An 18,916-nucleotide genomic window follows, 5' to 3' on the forward strand; every position below is an offset into this window, starting at 1 on the left:
CCTAATTCTGGCTGAACTGGTGCAAATCTTATTAAGAAAACGAACTAAGATTAAAGTGCTAGTAGATTGATTCTCTCAGGTTGCGGTCAAGAAATAGTGTCTAACGCTAGACATTCGGGACTCCCCCAGCTAGCAAAAAATGTGCGGGCCGAAAGCGGCCCGATTAAGGCTATAACACTCGGCCAATCCTCGGCATGAATCTAGGTCCGATTGCTCTGCGAGCGCTCGGTTTTAACGCGGCCCGATTAAGGCTAAAGACACTCGGCCGAGCGCTCGGTTTTGACGCGGCCCGATTGCGGAAACCCGAGTGAGAGGACGTAAGCTCGCCTTCAATCCCGTTCCTTATTTGGGCTTATTTGAACTTTGAACTATGATTTCCATTCATATCAGGTTAATACTAAAATTGCTTTGCAGCCGTTATTTATGCAAGATAAACAAAGTAAAACAGCACACAAGGAAGACAGGTTTCATGTTTAATGCATTTTTTATTGGACCACACTACAAAAATAGGATAAACACACTTTTTAATAACAGATTTGAATAGAATAGAAATAATATCACAGCAATAATGTAAAATCAAGGAGTTCAAATACAACTTTCCAATATCAACATTTTTAACTTTGAAACATTTAATTCTGGCCCACTGCGTTTTTGAGTCGTCTATGCACACACACTTTTTAATAACAGATTTGAATTGAAAAGAATATAATAGAAATAATATCACAGCATTAATGTAGAATCAAGGAGTTCAAATACCATTTTCCAATATCAACATTTTTAACTTTGAAACATTTAATTCTGGCCCACCGCGTTTGAGTTGTCTACGTTGTCTGCCTGTTCGCCCTCTGGCTTCGGCCAGCATCCCTATCAGAGGCTAACTGCAGACACCTGGTGATGAGCAGCTCGGTCTCCTCTTCTGTAGAATCTTTGGTCAGGGCATCCCGGTGGACTGCATCTGAGAAAAACACAAGATAGAAGAGGGCAGCATGACCACGTGATGTTACTCAGCAACCACCAAAACTTAATTTGGATGCAGGGCTCAACACTTACATTTCTTTTTAATTTAAAAAGTTTAGGAGCACAGTGAAAAATTTAGGAGCACCTTCTGATCAATGAGAAATTAACCTACCCATTAAAAGGCGATATTTGATAAAATTACTTGCCGGGGCATTTTTTTTTCTTAACTAAATCACAGCCTTTGTGATTTCATGATAGCACTATGCTATATTATGATTGTAAATGGTTTTAAATAGATCGCGTAGCCTTAGAAAACGGTGTAATAATGTTATTCATGGATTCTCGTCTGTGGAATGCGCCACTTCCAGTATTTTGCCGGTTACTCAACACAGCTAAATTGCAATTGAGGATTTTTTTAAATCGAGTGCTCGACTTTAATCGAGGAATCGTTACAGCCCTAGTTTCAATGGAGGGTGCACCCATAGAACCTGCTCAGGTCAGTCGCACTGGTGCTCTTAAATACTTTGTCACTTTCACAGCCAGTTAAATAAATAAATAAATAAATAAATAAATAAATAAATAGGTTGCACTGTAGAGCCCTGGGATGTCACCACAGTGCAGTTATCCAGCACTGACACTCACCCAGAACCACACTTTTAATGAGTCTCGCCAGCGAAGTGTTCATTGCTCTTTTCAGGACCCACCCCACAGTGTCTTTAAGAGTCATGCCTCCGACCATTCCAAGGAGAACAGTCTGAAACAAAGACATGTAACTCGTTAGTTATTTAAGGAATATAGCATGAGTGAGAGTGGGGACTGACTTTTAGGAATGATCTGATTAATGCATAATTTAACTCACCAAATTCTTCTTCTCCTCTGGATTCTTTAATGTCTCCTCCAAGCATTGTAGCTCCTCAATAGTTGAAAGTGGGAGCCCAAAATGTGTTGGGTCTGGAATGAAGTCTGGAACTGCTGGAGATTTGTTGGAGCTGCATCAGGATGAGCAACTGCTGCTCTCTGATAGAATCAAGCTGGATGAGGATCTCCTTAGCAATTGCTGTGAGACACAAGAAAAAGCAGGCATAACAGATTAGTAGCAAAACATTGTACGTAGATATGTCAGAGTAAACCGAGAGAGATCACTTTGTAGAATTCCTACCTGTGGGCACAGCCTCCCGAGAAGACCTGTCTTTTGTGTCTTCCATGGTGTTGTTTTCCATGGTTGTGTTGACATTTCTGCCTTTATAACTGAGGGGATTATAATCAGAGGAAGGTTAAGTTTAAAATAAAAATGTTGAATGTAATATATTTTTCTCCTGGTCCTTATTTTAAATAGGCTAGGTCATAAAAAATATCAATATTATCGACCGATATGAAAGGCTTACATCATCATGATACAGTTTTCAGTCATATCGCCCAGCCCTAGGGTAGCTAATAAACTTTTCAAACCTGTCTGTACCGCATTTAGCCAAAGGTAATGTTGATGTTAGCTATAAAGTGCGATTTCAGTTTGCGCCATAAGTACAACTAGAGGCCAATTCACACCGCAGACAAACGCCAGCAAACACCAACAAAAAAAAGTCACCAACAAAAGTTGGTCGTTGTATTCAGAATGTTATGAAAAATAAGTGTCATGTTCACACTGCCCAATCAGACACCGACAAACTCAAGCACCCACGGAAAAACACGAGATATTCATTCATTTTAACCAATACAAGTAAAAGATTGCAGCTTTCAGACACAACTTTCTTCTCATTTTATATTTTGTTAAATGTCGAGAGTGCATCTGTTACAGGCCCCTGTGCAAAAGGCCATTAAATGCACTTCACGACGTCATACACAGCGTTCACAAAATGGCGGACGGTCTGCACATAGATCTTAACAACCGAGAACATTAATACACAAAATAGTTGCAGCATGAACATATGTTGTATCATACCTGTAAAACCAGGAGCAAACGTTTTAGCGTAAATCATAATCCCCAGCAACTGTGAGGTGGCCGGCGCAGCTGCTTATAAGAGTCCTCAGTTCATTTTCATAATAAGAGTCCCGATCTCACTCAGCAACAGACATGACCCAGCTTTCAGCAGACCAAAGTCCCACATCATTCCTCTATTTACATAAGAAAAATAAATATTTTCTTACAGGATCAAAATGTGCACATACTTTAGGACAAAACATGTTTGTTGGCGTTTGTCCGGTATGAATTGGCCTTAAGCCAGCTAACATTTGTTCCACTTTATTTTCTTCCACAGATCAAAGACTGCTCGTAAATATTATTCACGTAAATTGCATTCAATAAAAATGGTGTCTAGCCTAGCAACTAATTCTTTGCCAACTAGCAGAACGAAAATGAGCTGCTAGCGCAAAAACAGCGCAGCTAACGTTAGTCAACGTTAGCTTCGTTCGCGCCAGTAGCTTTCATATTAATAGAATTAATAGAATTCGAGTTCTGAATTCTTTCTTTTCGTTTCATCTAGGGAAGCACTGTCAAATGAACATGAACAAGGTTTAAACGGTTCGATAATAATCAACATTTAATCAGTAACAGTTCGAAATATGTAGGTCGACGTAACTCGATTGAAACTATGCTCGGCGTGAAATGTTGATGCTTTTTAAAGAAATTGAACACAAGACTTTCCTTAAAGGAGTCATAACCTACAATTTTCACTTTTCCACGAGAATCAATGTATGTTATGATTGCATAATGATTATACACTGGCCGGGAAGCCGATATTTAAAAGTGAAGCGTTTGTTTACCTCAGGGTTTGTAAAATAGCCCACGTGCACGCGCACTAAAAAACGAGATTTTGATTTCTGCCCCGTCTTGACGTCAAGACGGGGCAGGATATACCATATATGGACACCGCTGCAGGAAGCCCTGCCCCTCTCCCCCTCATATTCAGTTCAGTCGAGAAAGATGCAGAAACGTAGTGCACACGTGAGTTGCTCTGTTGTTGACTGCCAGAATCAACATGTAGCAGCTAAATGTGTTTTCTCTACCAAGAACGGACCTAGCTATCAGGGACCAGTGGATTAAATTCATTTTTAATGACGCGGTTCCTTCAACCCTTCCCACTGGCTTATCGTTAGGTGTCTGTGCTGTGCTAAACATTGTACGCCGGAATCCTTCACAAATTTGGGGCAATATCAGGCGAAGTTGGCATCGAAGCTCGGGAAAAGCGCCATTCCAACAATCAGAGAATTGCCTACAATTGAAACGGTAAGACAGTTTATTGCTCTACTGTGTGTAACAAACAGCAGCTAACTGCTGATGCGGCTATTGTAAGTTATGCTATTGCGTCTGTCACTAAGTTAGACAAATAAACGAAAGACTCGAGGTGAAGTAATTATTTATGTTCCCTGTAAACGATTTTTGACTGCATTATAATGATTTCTTAATTCAGAATATGATCAAGATTGCGTAGGTGGATGTGTTCGGGGAATTTGTCAGTTAATAGTAACATTTAAAGCCCCTTAAATGAACGAAATGACTCGAAAAAAGATTTGTTGATTTTGATGAACGAGAGAGAGTCTGGTGGCTGGTGTTGCCAGATTGGGTGTTTTTCCGCTACATATTAAGGCCGGTTTACGGTGTGTTTTAGGTGGGTTTTCGCCTGGAAGGCTTTTTAGAAATCTGGCATCCTACTGAACGAATTTAAACTGAGAGAGCGTGGTGTTCACAGACACCAGAATGAACGAGTTCACAGTAACGTTCATCAGGCAGTAATGCGGTACTGTAGCCGTTCAGTCTAATACTGACCGCTGGGGTGGTTTATCCCCGGTATGCCTGGCTGACGCGCTGTGTCCTTGTTGTTCTCTTACCATACTGATCTTAAGAATATGCAGGCTTCGTTGTGTTGCTGATTATTCCGTTTATTTGTTTTACCGTGCAGAGGTAAATGTCCATTTATCCAGTTTCAACGGCAAACCATCCGTATACATATACACACACAGACTTGTCAACAATCAGTTTCTAGCGCCTATGCGCCACAGCGGTCAAAAACCATTTGCCCTACCGGGTCAAACCCCCCTCCCCTTTGGCAGTTTGATACTTCCTTTATAACTTGGACCTCAGTTAACATTAGAGCGACACCCACTGTACAAAACAAGAAACAACACCCAATATCTAGATACACAAACACCACATTTGGCTTCTATACACCGGCCCCTAATTGTTATTGACCAGCAGTCATTACAATTTAAAAAAAAAAAAAAAACCAAATGTTACAATCCATCAAAATACAGTCAAGCCCAGCATGAACAAACATATTTATAATCCATGCAGCAAACAAAGCTTAGTCACTGGCCTTTCCAAGATGTTTGTTTTAGTCTGTAATCTTACAGAACGCACAAGCCCATGTTTGTCGGGAAAAACCTCCAGAACCTTGCCAAGTGGCCAAGAGCCACGGGGAGCTGAAGAATCCATTATTACCACAATGTCCCCAGCAATCAAACTTCTCTTCCTTTGATTCCACTTTTGCCTCTCTTGAAGCAAGGGCAAATACTCTCGCATCCATCTCTTCCAAAAAAGATCCGAGAGGTATTGTACCTGTCTCCAACGTCGTCTTCCGTATTGGTTGTGAGGATTGAACACTCCAGGTGGCAAAGCTGGTTTACCCTTCAGAAGAAGAAGATGGTTAGGAGTAAGAGGTTCCAGGTCTCTGGGATCATCCGAGAGCTTAGTAATAGGCCGATCATTCAAAATGGCCTCCACTTCACAGAACACCGTATGAAGTCCATACGACAACACTCTTAATCTTCGCTAGCGCAGCTCAAACAGGCCTTGTCCTCTGTTGGCGTAGATTATTTAAATGAGTAAAATTATGACTTCACAAGATCCAGAAAAAACGTGTTGTAGTCCAAACGAGCAGTTCATTGTAGTTCTTGGTACAAAGCTCAAAGTCCAATCCAAAGGGATATTTTTTTTTTTTTTTTTTTTTTTGCAATGCTTGAACAAACAAATTTACACACTTACTAAAGTTGGAAAAGGGAAAAAGCATAATAGCACCCCTTGAACAAGTTTTTAATAAATGATTTTTATTAGAATTATCTGTGTTAAACGTTTCACTCAACTGTGTTTGATTTTCCTCCTTTTAAAAACAGAGCATTTTTTAAAATTGGGAATAAACCCCAACCTCTTTGTTCTTCAGGATCTTCAGTGTGTTTCATTCTGCAGGGTTCTGGATCACTCATGTTCTCACTGTCCTCTTTAATAAACTCAGTCTTTGCAGATTTCAGCTCTTCCTGATGCTCTGATGCTCGTCTTCACTTGTAGCTGATGGGAATTTACAGCATTTATTGGAGAATTGATGTGGGAGGAGCTTCACTGATGATGTGATTGACATGGGAGGGGCTTTACTTTGTTTGTTTTAATAGGGTCAAATACCGGATTTCAAGTTATTGTGTCTGTATCTGATTTAATTTTTGAATTAAATTTACTATTTTTTTTTATAAACAGAAAACCCATTCAATGTAAAGTGTCTATTTTACAGTTTTTCACAATTGCTTAGACACAACTCCATTCCCTGAACTAAATTCTCAATAGTCTAAATCAATTTGTTGAATAAATCACTCTTTCTGCAAAACCTTAAACAAGTTCAGGCAGTTAAAACACTGTTTGCAAAACTCTAAACACATTCTCACTCACTAAAACACATTTGACAATGTGAGGCATTTGTGAAATGTGTCGTAGCAATTGTGAAAAACTATAATGTTTCAAATAACCTTGGTGAAAACAAAATGTCAAAATATGGGTGAAATAAAATATATTTATGTAAAAATAAAATTACATAGTTATTCTTACCTGTACTTATTGAAATATATAAAATACGTGATCATACTAAATTGTATTATATTTTAAATTATATTTCAAACCTAGTGGTTTGAAGGAAAGTATAAATACTTCAATTTACAATGAATGAGTATTTTGTGGTTTAACTATGATCCTTAAATACAGTCTTTGAATATGTCATCAAATAATTATTCTTCTTAATATGCCTGAAAAGATTTTTTTGCAATATTTGTCTTTGACCTATAATACTATTTGACACATTTAAGCATTTATATCAGTCTGTCTGTCTATTGTAAAACAACTGATGCTAATTCACAATTCTTTATTTTCAATTCTAACATTATTAATTTTCTTCGTTAAAATAACTGCAGATATCTAGAAAAGTGTTAAAGAACTGCAAAAAAAACAAAAAACATATGAAAACGTAAAAACACAGAAATAAACACATATAGTAGCCAACAAATCCCCTCAGTCTGTTGACACCAGTGAAATGAGCTTTAAATGTCAATTTACAGGAGATCTGAAGACATCAGCATAATAAATGAGGTGAAAACAGGAACTATTGTCATGAAATAAAGAGTGTTTTCAGCAGATCTGTTAATATTGATGAGCCTCAGATTATCAACACTCATTCAACAAGCCATTCAGGATCATCAGCAGATCATCTCACTTTATTCTGAGTGTTTGCTGTTAGAAACACATATAGAAGACACAATAGATCCTGTTTTCACCTCATTCATGCTGATGTCTTCAGATCTCCTGTAAATTGACACTTAAAGTAAAATAAAATGTGGATCATAACATTGTCCTCCATCGTCTACACTCCACTGTTGGTCTATCTGACTTTGTTCATAACGGGTTTTCATCCTACCTCACTGGGAGAGCTGAGCATGTTGCCTTGGGAGACGCTAAATCCTTGACACACAACGTTACCTGTGGTGTCCCTCAAGGCTCGGTGCTCGGCCCCACCCTGTTCATTCTCTATATGCTTCCCCTCGGCCGTGACCTATGCAAACCTCCAATTACTAAATATGTCAAATAAAACATACAATTTTATGCATTTAATCTTATTGACCAATGTACTTGCTTCTTGATGATTCAGTTAAACCAGAAGTAAACAAGGAAAAGCTATAGATTTTTTATTTTATATTGGTATTATTTCACTTTTGGTGTGAAAGTGTCTGTTTTTTTTTTTTTTGTTATAAAAAAACAAGCCCAGCCCAGTTAAAAAAAAGTAACGCAAAAGTAACGTAACGCATTATTTTTCTAAAAAAGTAACTAAGTAACGCTATTAGCTATTTTTAAGGGAGTAACGTAAATATATTATTTTTATTTTGGGCAGATCAGCTCCTCCCACTAAAATTTACCATTACTGAGGCCCCTCCCATGTAATTTACATCACCAATGAATCTCCTCCCACATCAGTCACATGGTCATTGAAGCCCCTCCCACAGCAATTCACCCATAAATACTGGAATATTCCCATCATCCTACAAAGGGAAGGCGAGCATCAAAGCATCAGGAAGAGCTGAAATCTGCAAAGACTGAGTTTATTAAAGAGGACAGTGAGAACATGAGTGATCCAGAACCCTGCAGAATGAAACACACTGAAGATCCTGAAGAACAAAGAGGTTGGTGTTTATTCTTCATTCATTCATGATGCTGAAGAACATTCATGTTAGAAACATTCAAGCACTTCATCACTTTTAGATAAACAGTTAAACTGTGAAATGGGACAGGGAACACTTCAACAAATGTTCAGTAAAGGGGAAACTTTCATATTTATTGTCAATATCAGGTCAAACAAAGTAAAATTTTAGCTCTGGTTTATACTTGGTTCGCAATTTTTGTTGGACATTTCTCAATATTTTTATAATTATTAATATATATTTTAAGCAATAAACAATCAACTGTATTAAGGAAATTACATTTCCAGGATGGCTGACAGGGTTGTTAGCGTAACTTAAGCGATTATTTGTATAAATTAATTAATCATAAATGATATAAGTTATACCGTTATAGAGATCATTCTTCTTACAATAACTTTGGTAAAAGGGTTGATGAATACAGTCAATGCTACAGTTTGTGTAAAAATGGACTGGGATTATTTTCTGGAATGATGAATTGGAGTCATTGGAATTAAAAGTCTAAAAGTCCAGTCACAATTACAGTGTGACTGGACTGTAATAAAAGTTTTAAATAAAATAAGTTTTAAGTAAAATAAATTAAATATCAATCTAAACATTGGTATCAACATTATGACACTATTGTATAATTTTTAATGCTAATAATACATTAGATAATTGTGCCATTGATCAAATATATTTAACAGTTCTTGCTACAGAACATGGGATTTGTGTCTATAATGTTTTTTAAATAATTATTAGAAGATCAGTGTACCTCATTTATGGAAAGTAGTTTTTGTTATTACATCAGGGGCCGTATTCACAAAGAATTTTAAGGCTAAAAGTAGCTCCTAACTGGCGAATTTAGGAGCAACTCCTAAAAATAATGGGCGTGTCTCTTGTAACTTTAGGACTCCTAATTTTTTTTACTAAGAGTAATTCACGAAGCATTTTAGCCCTAAAAGTAGCACCTAAGCCTGGGACAGCTTAAAAGAAGTTGAGAGGACTCCTAACTCACTAAGACCTATTCACAAACCGCTTTTTGTGGCATTTCACGTTGCGATGTTTTGAAATGCGTACGCGGCGGCTACAGGAGCTTCCAATCGCGAGGGAACAATTTTGCATTGTAGGCATAACTAGGGATGCAATAACGCCACCAACAACAACCAAAACTAGGCTACTCATTGCATGTAAACTAATTGTAACGTTTCATTGTGAATCAAATTAAAATGTTCTTCTCTTTGCAAACGTAGGCAGTGACAGATTAATTCAATAATGTTGCAAAGATATTGCATCAATCCATATGTTTCATTAGGCTACTAGGCTATTTGTTTTCCCTTACTCTTTATTCATTTAGGCTATTTATTCAGTTATTCATCATCTTCCGTCCTTCGCACTACTTGTGTAGCGCACGCATTCTCAGACCTGTCACCTGTCACTCATCATCGTAGGGGAGGGGTTTGGAATCATTCCCGCGTTACAATCATCAGCCAATCAAGGTGGTCACTTCAGTCAAGCTCGTGCATGAGTAATGACGTCATCCATAGCAACGAAGACTCACTCTTAGTTTAGGAGTTGTCATTTTTCTTTACTAAGAGTAGGTCTGAAAGGTGTTGTGAATAACTTTTAAGAGAAAACTCCTAGCTAAAATCTTTTAGTGCGATTTAGGAGTACTCCTAGTGGTAAGATAAAATGCTTTGTGAATACGGCCCCAGAGCTCTTTTTATGTCCTTTCACTTCATATTCCTCTCTTTGAATTATTTTTGTTGTACTGAAAATGTAATTACCTTTTCTTTTTGATTTCAGGCCTGATGGAAGTGAAGGAGGAGAGTGGAGAACTGAGTGAAGTGAAGGAGGTACATCATGTCAAACCTGGAGGAAAACCTTTGAGTCGCTCAAAGACTAAAACTATATTTTTTAAGAAAACAAGAGCCAAGAAATCTGCAACCTGCACTCAGTGTGGAAAGAGTTTCACAACCAAACCAAGTCTTAAGCTTCACATGAGACTTCATACTGGAGAGAAGCCGTTCACATGTGATCAGTGCGGGACGAGCTTCACACAAAAACAACATCTTGAGATTCACATGAGAGTTCACACCGGAGAGAAGCCGCACACGTGTGATCAGTGCGGGTCAAGCTTCGCACAAAAACAACATCTTCAAGGCCACATGAGGATCCACACTGGAGAAAAGCCGTACTCATGTGATCAGTGTGGAAAGAGTTTTACACACAAACATAATCTTGAGATTCACAAGAGAGTTCATACTGGACAGAGACCGTTCACATGTGATCAATGTGGTAAAGATTTCATGCACTCAGCAACCCTTAAGAGTCACATGAGAAGCCACACTGGAGAGAAGCCGTATGCATGTGATCAGTGTGAAAAGAGATTCTCAGACAAACAACATCTTAACCTTCACATGAGAGTTCACACTGGAGAGAAGCCGTTCACGTGTGATCAGTGCGGGTATTGTTTCACACAAAAAACTCACCTTAATAAGCACATGCATATCCACACTGGAAAAAAGCCGTATGCATGTGATCAGTGTGGGAAAAGCTTCGCACTATCATCAAGCCTTAATGTTCACATGAGGATCCACACTGGAGAGAAGACATTCACGTGTGATCAGTGTGGCAAAACATTTATTGTGGCAGCAAACCTGAAGAGACATCTGACAGTTCATATGAAGGAGAAGCCACATTCATGTTCTGTGTGTGGAAAGAGTTTTTCACTGCGGCAACATTTACATAAACATGAGAAAATACACACTGGTGTGAGAGAGTACATGTGCATTGAGTGTGAGAAGACTTTTATTACAGTGGACAGTTTAAAACTGCACCAGAGAATTCACACTGGAGAAAAACCTTACAAGTGTTCACACTGTGACAAGAGATTCAGTCAGTCAGCACATCTGAAAACACATGAGATTATCCACACTGGAGAAAAACCTTACAAGTGTTCACAATGTGACAAGAGATTCAGTCGGTCAGCAACTCTGAAAACACATGAGAGGATCCACACTGGAGAAAAACCTTACAAGTGTTCACACTGTGACAAGAGATTCAGTCTGTCAGGACATCTGAAAACACATGAGAGGATCCACAGCAGAGAGAAGCTGCACACGTGTGATCAGTGCGGGACAAATTTCTCTTTTAAAAGTCACCTGAAGCGACACATGAAGATCCATGCAGTGGAGAAACCACATCACCGTAGTCTGAAATCATCAGTTGATTTCTAACATTCCAAGAACATAAAAATGTCCAGTTTCCTGAATGTTAATATAATGTTATTTAAAGGTTAGCATGAAGTTCCTGAAACCCTGTCATGTTTGGAACCATCCTCAAACAGAATTTAATGGGTTTAAAATGACTATTGAACTCATCAGTGATCTTGCCTTATGGCTTCACTTTTTATTTCACATTTTTTCTCTCATTTGATATGTCACATGATTTAAAGTTTCTTTTAGACCTGATGGGAGAACCAGATTTCCAGATTTTCCCCTAAAATCAAATACTGTATTACACTTTTCTTTAAAGTTAGAATAAAAAGTTAAAAACCAAACATATCTTCATACCTGTTGTGTTCTGGTAGTCATAAGTTATATTTCAGAAAGGCCAAAACCATCATACAGGACTCATCACACCCCGGTCACACACTGTTCAGCTCACAATGCGTTACCAGTGTCATCCACAGACCTATCTCTGTTCGAGTGTAGTTTAGGTTACCAGCCACATATTTTTCCCAGTCTGGAATCCGAAGTCACGGTCCCCTCCGTTCAGGCCTTCGTCCAGAGGTGTCGCCGCACATGGACTAGAGCCCGTGAGACTTTGCTCCAGGTGGGGGCGCGCACCAAGGCTAAGGCTGATCAAAAGGTGGTCAAAAGGTGTGGCTTTCTACCAAGAATATTCCTCTCCGCTCCGTTTCTAATAAGCTTGCTCCCAAATTCATTGGCCCGTTCACTATCACCAAGATCATTAGTCCGGTGACAGTCCGCCTCAACCTTCTTCCAGCGTACAGGAGAATTCACCCCGCCTTTCATGTATCTAAAATAAAACCGTGTTTCATTCTCGTCTTAACCCGCCTGCCCCGGTTCCCTCCCCCGTCGCGACTTGTAGATGGGGAGCCTACTTATTCGGTTAACGAATTCGGTTCATGGATTCATTGACTCGCCCTCGCTATGTGTGTGCGTGTTGTGTGAATGGACACGGCTCATCAGCACGGCTCGTTATCTCCGCTGATGAGCCGATCAGCGCCAGCTGTTCTGAATGAGGATGTCCTATATATTGTTTGTCACTTCGTCTTGTCTTTGTCAGATGGTTGTGGAGGTTCTCCCTGGGAATACTCACTAGGGCTGTGCGATTAATTGAAATAGTAATAAAATCGCGATTTGAGCATGCACGATTTCTAAATCGCTTCATAGCACTATTTTTTTTGCGCTCCCGGCTCCAACATCCCAGTATCACGTACCATTTATGCAAAGATATTATGCCCGCAAATATCGTCAGTAAAGCCGGCTTCCATAAAATGATTCAGACCCTTGATAAGAGATATCAACTGCCATCGCGAAGTTATTTTTCAAGAGTTGCCATCCCTGAGATGTATTCCAAATTCAAGGCCAGTGTTGAATCGGAGTTAAAACAAGTGAAATACTACACAACTACTTCAGATATGTGGTCAAGCAGAACATCGGAGCCTTATTTAAGTTTAACGGTGCACTTTATTAATGACGATTTCTAAATGAAAAGCCGATGCTTGCAAACGTCATATTTCCTTGATGACCACACTGGAGAGAATCTGTCTCAGGGTTTGAGAGATGCTCTGGCTTCCTGGGGACTTTGTGAGGAACATTGTGAAGGCTGTCGCTCTAAACAAATGGAGAAGATTACAATGCTTTGGACATAGACTGCCTCTTGCAATCGGTAAGTTTCATTAGATATACTGTTTCGTTTAAAATATGAAAATGTAGTGTATTAATGGAAAATCATCTGATAATTTGTCCTGCTTGTTTTCGTTTTTCATATATAAAATGTATATATTTTTAGAAATCTTTAGTCATTGTAACAGCTTTTAAAATTGTAATTAAGTTATTAAAATAGGATCCATGTTCAGACTACTAGAGTATGTGGTGCTATTCAGTGGATTACATAATCAGAGAGTAGCCTTTTTCTTTTTTCTTTTTTAATTTTTTTGTTTAAAGACATTTCAAGCTTTGTGTATTTGATGTATTTCTCATGTCTGTGTGAGGCATACACTGAGTTTGGTTAAGTTAGGATGAGATGCACTCCAGTTAACGTGTAGTGCAAGTGACCCCGTGGGCGCTTCCATTGTTGTCTGTTAAATTTCTTATTAAATCCAGGCAATTGGTTGATGAAAAATTTGTTAAAATTAAGATACAATTTATACAAAACGAAATTCACTTTAAAGAAAGGTTTTCTACAAAACAAAATTCGGAGGTGACGGAACATGTTCCGGCGTGTTCAGTTGCTATTATATTCTACACAGCCCTATATAATTGCAGTGTTTTTAATTAAATTAAATTAAATTATAATTTGCTAATATATGCCGCAACAAATATAGTGCAGGTCTGTGGAAAACACTGAATTGCAATCATCATTAGTAATGTAATCAGTATTGTAATCATTATTAGTTTTCTCTTATTTAAAGGTTTGGTACAGTATAAGATGTTTTTCATTTAAATGATAATGCTTTTTATTTAAATGCACTTTGTCTTATTTATTTATTTTAGAAAATGCAGTTAAGGATGACTCTCACATTTCCAGAGCCACAGGTTTGTTCAAAAAGTTGGTTGGGCATTTTTCTCATAGTTGGAAGAAGAAGGTGGCATTAACTGAAGTCCAAGAAGAACTTCATCTTCCAAAGCATGCACTCATAACAGAGTGTCCAACAAGGTGGGGCTCAAGGCAACGGATGATAGAACGAGTTTTGGAACAACAGAAGGCTCTGTCTCAGGTCCTTTTAGCTGATCGCAAAACAAGACACCTGGTTCCACAATGGCAGGACACAGATGTTCTTGAATCTGTGAGCAAGGCACTGAAACCCCTGCAGGAGTTTACAGATGCCCTGTCTGGCGAGGACTATGTCAGCGTTTTATATCTGAAGCCAGTTCTTCATCTGTTCAACACAAAGATACTGGCTGTGAATGATGAGGATTCTGACCTGACCAACGCAATAAAATCCAATGTTCTTGAGTACATTAATAAAAATTATGATGATGAAGATACCCAAGAACTGCTGGCTATGGCGTCATTCCTAGATCCAAGATTCAAGACAAATTACATTGCTGTAGACAAACTTCCAAACATCAAGGCCAAGGTGAGTTGGTGTATGGGTAAATTGACTGGTAGTGTCACGGGTCAATATGTATAATTATGGTTTAATATTTTTCTGTTGTCTGTTGTGTTTGTTCTCATAGGATGCAGTGAATTCTGAGAGCACCACAGAGAGACAGAATGTAGACACAGATCTACCTTCATCAGCAAAAAAAACAAAGAAGTCTCTGGGAAGCTTTTTTAAGACTGTCTCAGCCATGCCAGCATCTCTGCAGCTTGAAGATGCCATTGCCTCTGAGATGAACAGCTACCTGCTTACTCCCTCTATCGACAGTGAGGAAGATCCTCTTCAATGGTGGAAACTATATCAAATTAACTTCCCAAGATTGAGCAAGCTTGCTCAAAAGTATCTGTGCATTCCAGCTATATCTTTATTTATTTTGGCCATATGTCTGTTCTAGAGACGTGCTAGTTCTAATTGGTTTCCTTTGGAAATATGTTTCAAATTCACACAGAATGCTTTAAAACTGTAAAGCATGTCTGTTTGTGTCAAAATCGTGATTAGAATCGAAATCGAAAAAAAAATCAAGAAATCGTGATAGGTTTTTTTTTTGTCCATATCGCACAGCCCTACTACTCACCGTATTCTCCTGCGTCCCATGCTGTGGACTTGAGTGTTTCCGAAGGATTATCTGCCTGTTTCCAGCTTCGTTGTCTGCCCATTGCGTCCCTGCGTTGCCGAGCCTGAGAGATCCCACCTGCTTCCATTCTGACCTGCTCTACCTTCTACTACTTTGTGTTAATAAACATCATTGTAACTCGTAATTGAATCCTTGACTGTTTTCTTCTGAACCATGACAGCACCATCGCAAATGATGGTTTTATTACTCCACTAGATTTAGTCATCTTGTTCAGACAGCAGACGACACTGTTTCACATTTTGTATGTTGGACTGTACGTGTTTTAGGTGAAGACATTTATTTGAGAGCTGTCAACATTCAGTGTTTATAGAAATAAATGAAATTAAGAATTTAAGTAATAGTCTTTCTGTTTGAGAATGTTTTACTAAATTGATACTTCGTTTTAGTGCAACTTTCCCTCCATCTATGATGTGGAAACACACAAAGTATTAACACGAAAAGTAAGTGCATGCTGTTTTACACTTAAACTATTACAACAGAGTCACATCTGACTATTGCACTGAGAGATGCATATTCATTAAAGCTTGAGGTTGTTAAAGTTCCACACTAACTGCACCCTGCAGATAAAATGGCATACAATTAAATTCTAGAGGTCGAACTTGCTAAAAAGTAATTACAGCATGAGCCATTTAAAACAAAAAAAAGTTAAAAGGCTATATTCTGATAGTAATCATTGCTAAAGAGTGTTTGTTCAGTAACAGGAGTCTCCATGTCTCTCCAGCTCTTTAATAAACAGAAAATATTTTTTCAGGTAGGTGACAAATGTCAGCCCAATATTAGCTTTAATTTTATGATGTTTCAGTTCTAATTTTGTCAGCTCAATTCTTTATGTCATCACTTCCAATTTAAATTGTTTAATCTGTAACCTGTGTGAATTCTCTCTCCTGGTTGGACAAAATTGGAACTGAAACTAAACTGAAAATGCATTTTCTGTTTAATAAAGATCTAGAGAGACATGGAGACTCCTGTTACTAAACAAACAACTCCTGTTACTGAACTCTAATTGTCAGAAATCAATCAAGCTCATTTCAGTCCACCACGCAAAGATCACTCTCTCCAGAATATGAATCCCACACACCTGTTCATCATCAATTACCTCATCAACCAAACAGCAGGAAAATGCTGGGAGTGCTTCTTGGGTGTAAAAATATGTAAATACCTCCGGTGCTCTTCAGTAAAGGGATCCAGATATTTCTTGAGAAAAAGATCTGAGGCACTCAGGAGGATGAAGATTAAAAAGCCTTTATTAATCCATGGCTAGTCTCATAAAAATAAAAACATGCCTACGCGTTTCAGCCAACAAGGCTTTCGTCAGGGCTTGAAAACCTCATCAACCAACCCATAAAACCCTCACAATGGTATCAGTCTTTGTCAAGTCTCCAACAGGAACAGTTCACATGCCGTTGTCTCTGCTGCCGCTGATACTTCCAGACTCCAAGATGTAATGTGTACTTACCTGACATACTAACCTCTGTATCCTGTTGTTCCGTCTTCAGAATCCTTGCCCGACTCCATGCTGTCAGAGATCCTATGCTCCTTTGAGAATCCAGTGTATGTCCTCCGAATCTGCTTACTGCTATCTGCATCTGAAAGAGAAGAGACAAAGTTATTGAACAAGTGATTACTTGACATCAGCTTATCTAAAGTGAACTTGCTTACCTGCTATCTGCCTCACTTCGACTCATCACGAAATCTGCACTTGATTTGAATTAATACTCACCTTGCACTCTGATCATCTATGAATAAAGCTTCATTTGTATCACTTACCTCTGATCTCCTGGTTATTATCCTGACACTAATGAACTCTATAAAGCTATTTAACAATTATTTTAACAAAAGAAAATCACTTACCCTACCTTCAAGATTATGTACAAAGGAACATTTTTTTTTTTTTTTAAATACAGTAAGTGTTAAGTTTGTTGATCACTATAGTATATCACTGCAAGGTCCATTGGCCAAGTGGTTTACAGGACTAAAATCAATTCTATCCATAGACACATACATAATTAAAAAAACAAATCAATTCATGGCACTACTTCTTTAAAGAAGTCTGAAAATGGGACACATAATTATTTTTTATTTATTCTGTAGTATTTATAATTATTCATTGTATGGTGTTGATTATTGGCATTAAGAAAATCTATCCTTCTATATGAATGTAGAAAAAGAGGCTGCACTCTTTACACTCAGAGCTGCTGAGCGGGAACTCTATCCAGATAACATGCCGGGCAAGAGGGTGAGAAAAGCAAAATGCCTAGACTTTGGTGATGAAGATACCAGTATTGGCAACAAAAACTCTGGCTATGGAAATCCAAAACAGGTAATTAAACAGCAAAGATTGATATCACATTAGGGATCATTTGTGTATTGGATTATCCATGATTAAATATTACAAATGAACATCTTTGCCCTATAGAAAAAAGCCAAGGTTGCTGCACAAAGACAGGCGGAACTACTCTCAGAGGACAGTCAGTTCAGAGCAGAATCGTCAAGCCAGGAAAACAATGACCTTACCAGAGACCCACAGAGCCAGATCAAGGCCTTACAGAAAGAAAACACCAAACTGCGGAACATGGCAGTTAAAGGCAAGTATTGAGTATTAAATCATCAAATATTACTCTATATCAAATGGTATTAATCCATTTAGACCTGAAAGTGATTCTAAATACGCTTTCTAAATCTAGAAGGCATTCGCTGCCCACCTATGTGGTCAGATAGGTTGGCTGCATACATTTTCAGAGCATGTTTGAAGAATCAAAAAAAAAAAAAAAATTCCTCAGATTTACATAGCGCTTTTCAAAATACTCAAAGACGCTTCACAAAAGAAAGAAAGAAACAAACTTTATTAAGAAATAACTATTTAAAATACTAAGAACTTAATGAACAAATATCACTGGAATTAAAATGACGAAGAATTAAAATTAGGAGGGGAAAGCAAGTCTAAAAAGGTGGGTTTTGAGAATGTGGGAAATCTGAGGAATTGACCCTTGAAGAAACATATTTGTCACTCACTTACACAGGTATAAGCAGGAAATGAGGTTGCAATTTGTTCCATGTGATTGTTCAAGTAACAAGTAACAACCATCGGTCAACAGTAGGGCTGTAATCAACCAAAGAAAATCTTGGTCGACTGAAGGCCTGAAATTTGCAACTAAAAATCGACTAAAAATTACGTTAAGAAAAAAAAAAAACGTTAAATTAATTAGATGCGCACTGTGCGCAGTAATTGGTAGCCTTGTTGTCCGCTTAAATGAATTATAAATAAACATAAAAAACTAGTAGGCTATTTGCAGTATATTAAATCGTTTTTGACCTTCATTATTTTGCACTGAAATGAGTCTGACACACGAGTCGGCTCTGACGTCTGCATCACGTGCACCTGCGCAATATCAGAGCCTATGATTTCCGAAAATAGTACTATGTTGTCAACTAGTGATATCACAAGAACTTTTGAGGAATATGCAACATAATTTAGACAATTGTTTTTGTCATATATGTATTATAATAACTGACAGACACTATAATTTCAGCCAGAGGCTGAACATAGG

At 38.2% G+C, this 18,916-nt stretch overlaps 1 protein-coding gene across 1 annotated transcript; it reads left to right on the forward strand.

The window, feature by feature from the left end:
• Window positions 1–10,162: 10,162 nt before the first annotated feature.
• LOC311291172 (uncharacterized protein) lies at window positions 10,163–16,035 on the forward strand. The gene is made up of 3 exons (XM_084410056.1): window positions 10,163–13,296; window positions 14,124–14,710; window positions 14,811–16,035. The coding sequence occupies exon 1, from the start codon at window positions 10,188–10,190 to the stop codon at window positions 11,613–11,615; it is 1,428 nt and encodes a 475-aa protein (XP_084266182.1). The 5' UTR covers window positions 10,163–10,187; the 3' UTR covers window positions 11,616–13,296; window positions 14,124–14,710; window positions 14,811–16,035.
• Window positions 16,036–18,916: the final 2,881 nt, after the last annotated feature.

This window comes from Rutilus rutilus, assembly GCF_951802725.1.
Source record: "Rutilus rutilus genome assembly, chromosome: 1".
Classification (NCBI taxonomy): domain Eukaryota; kingdom Metazoa; phylum Chordata; class Actinopteri; order Cypriniformes; family Leuciscidae; genus Rutilus; species Rutilus rutilus.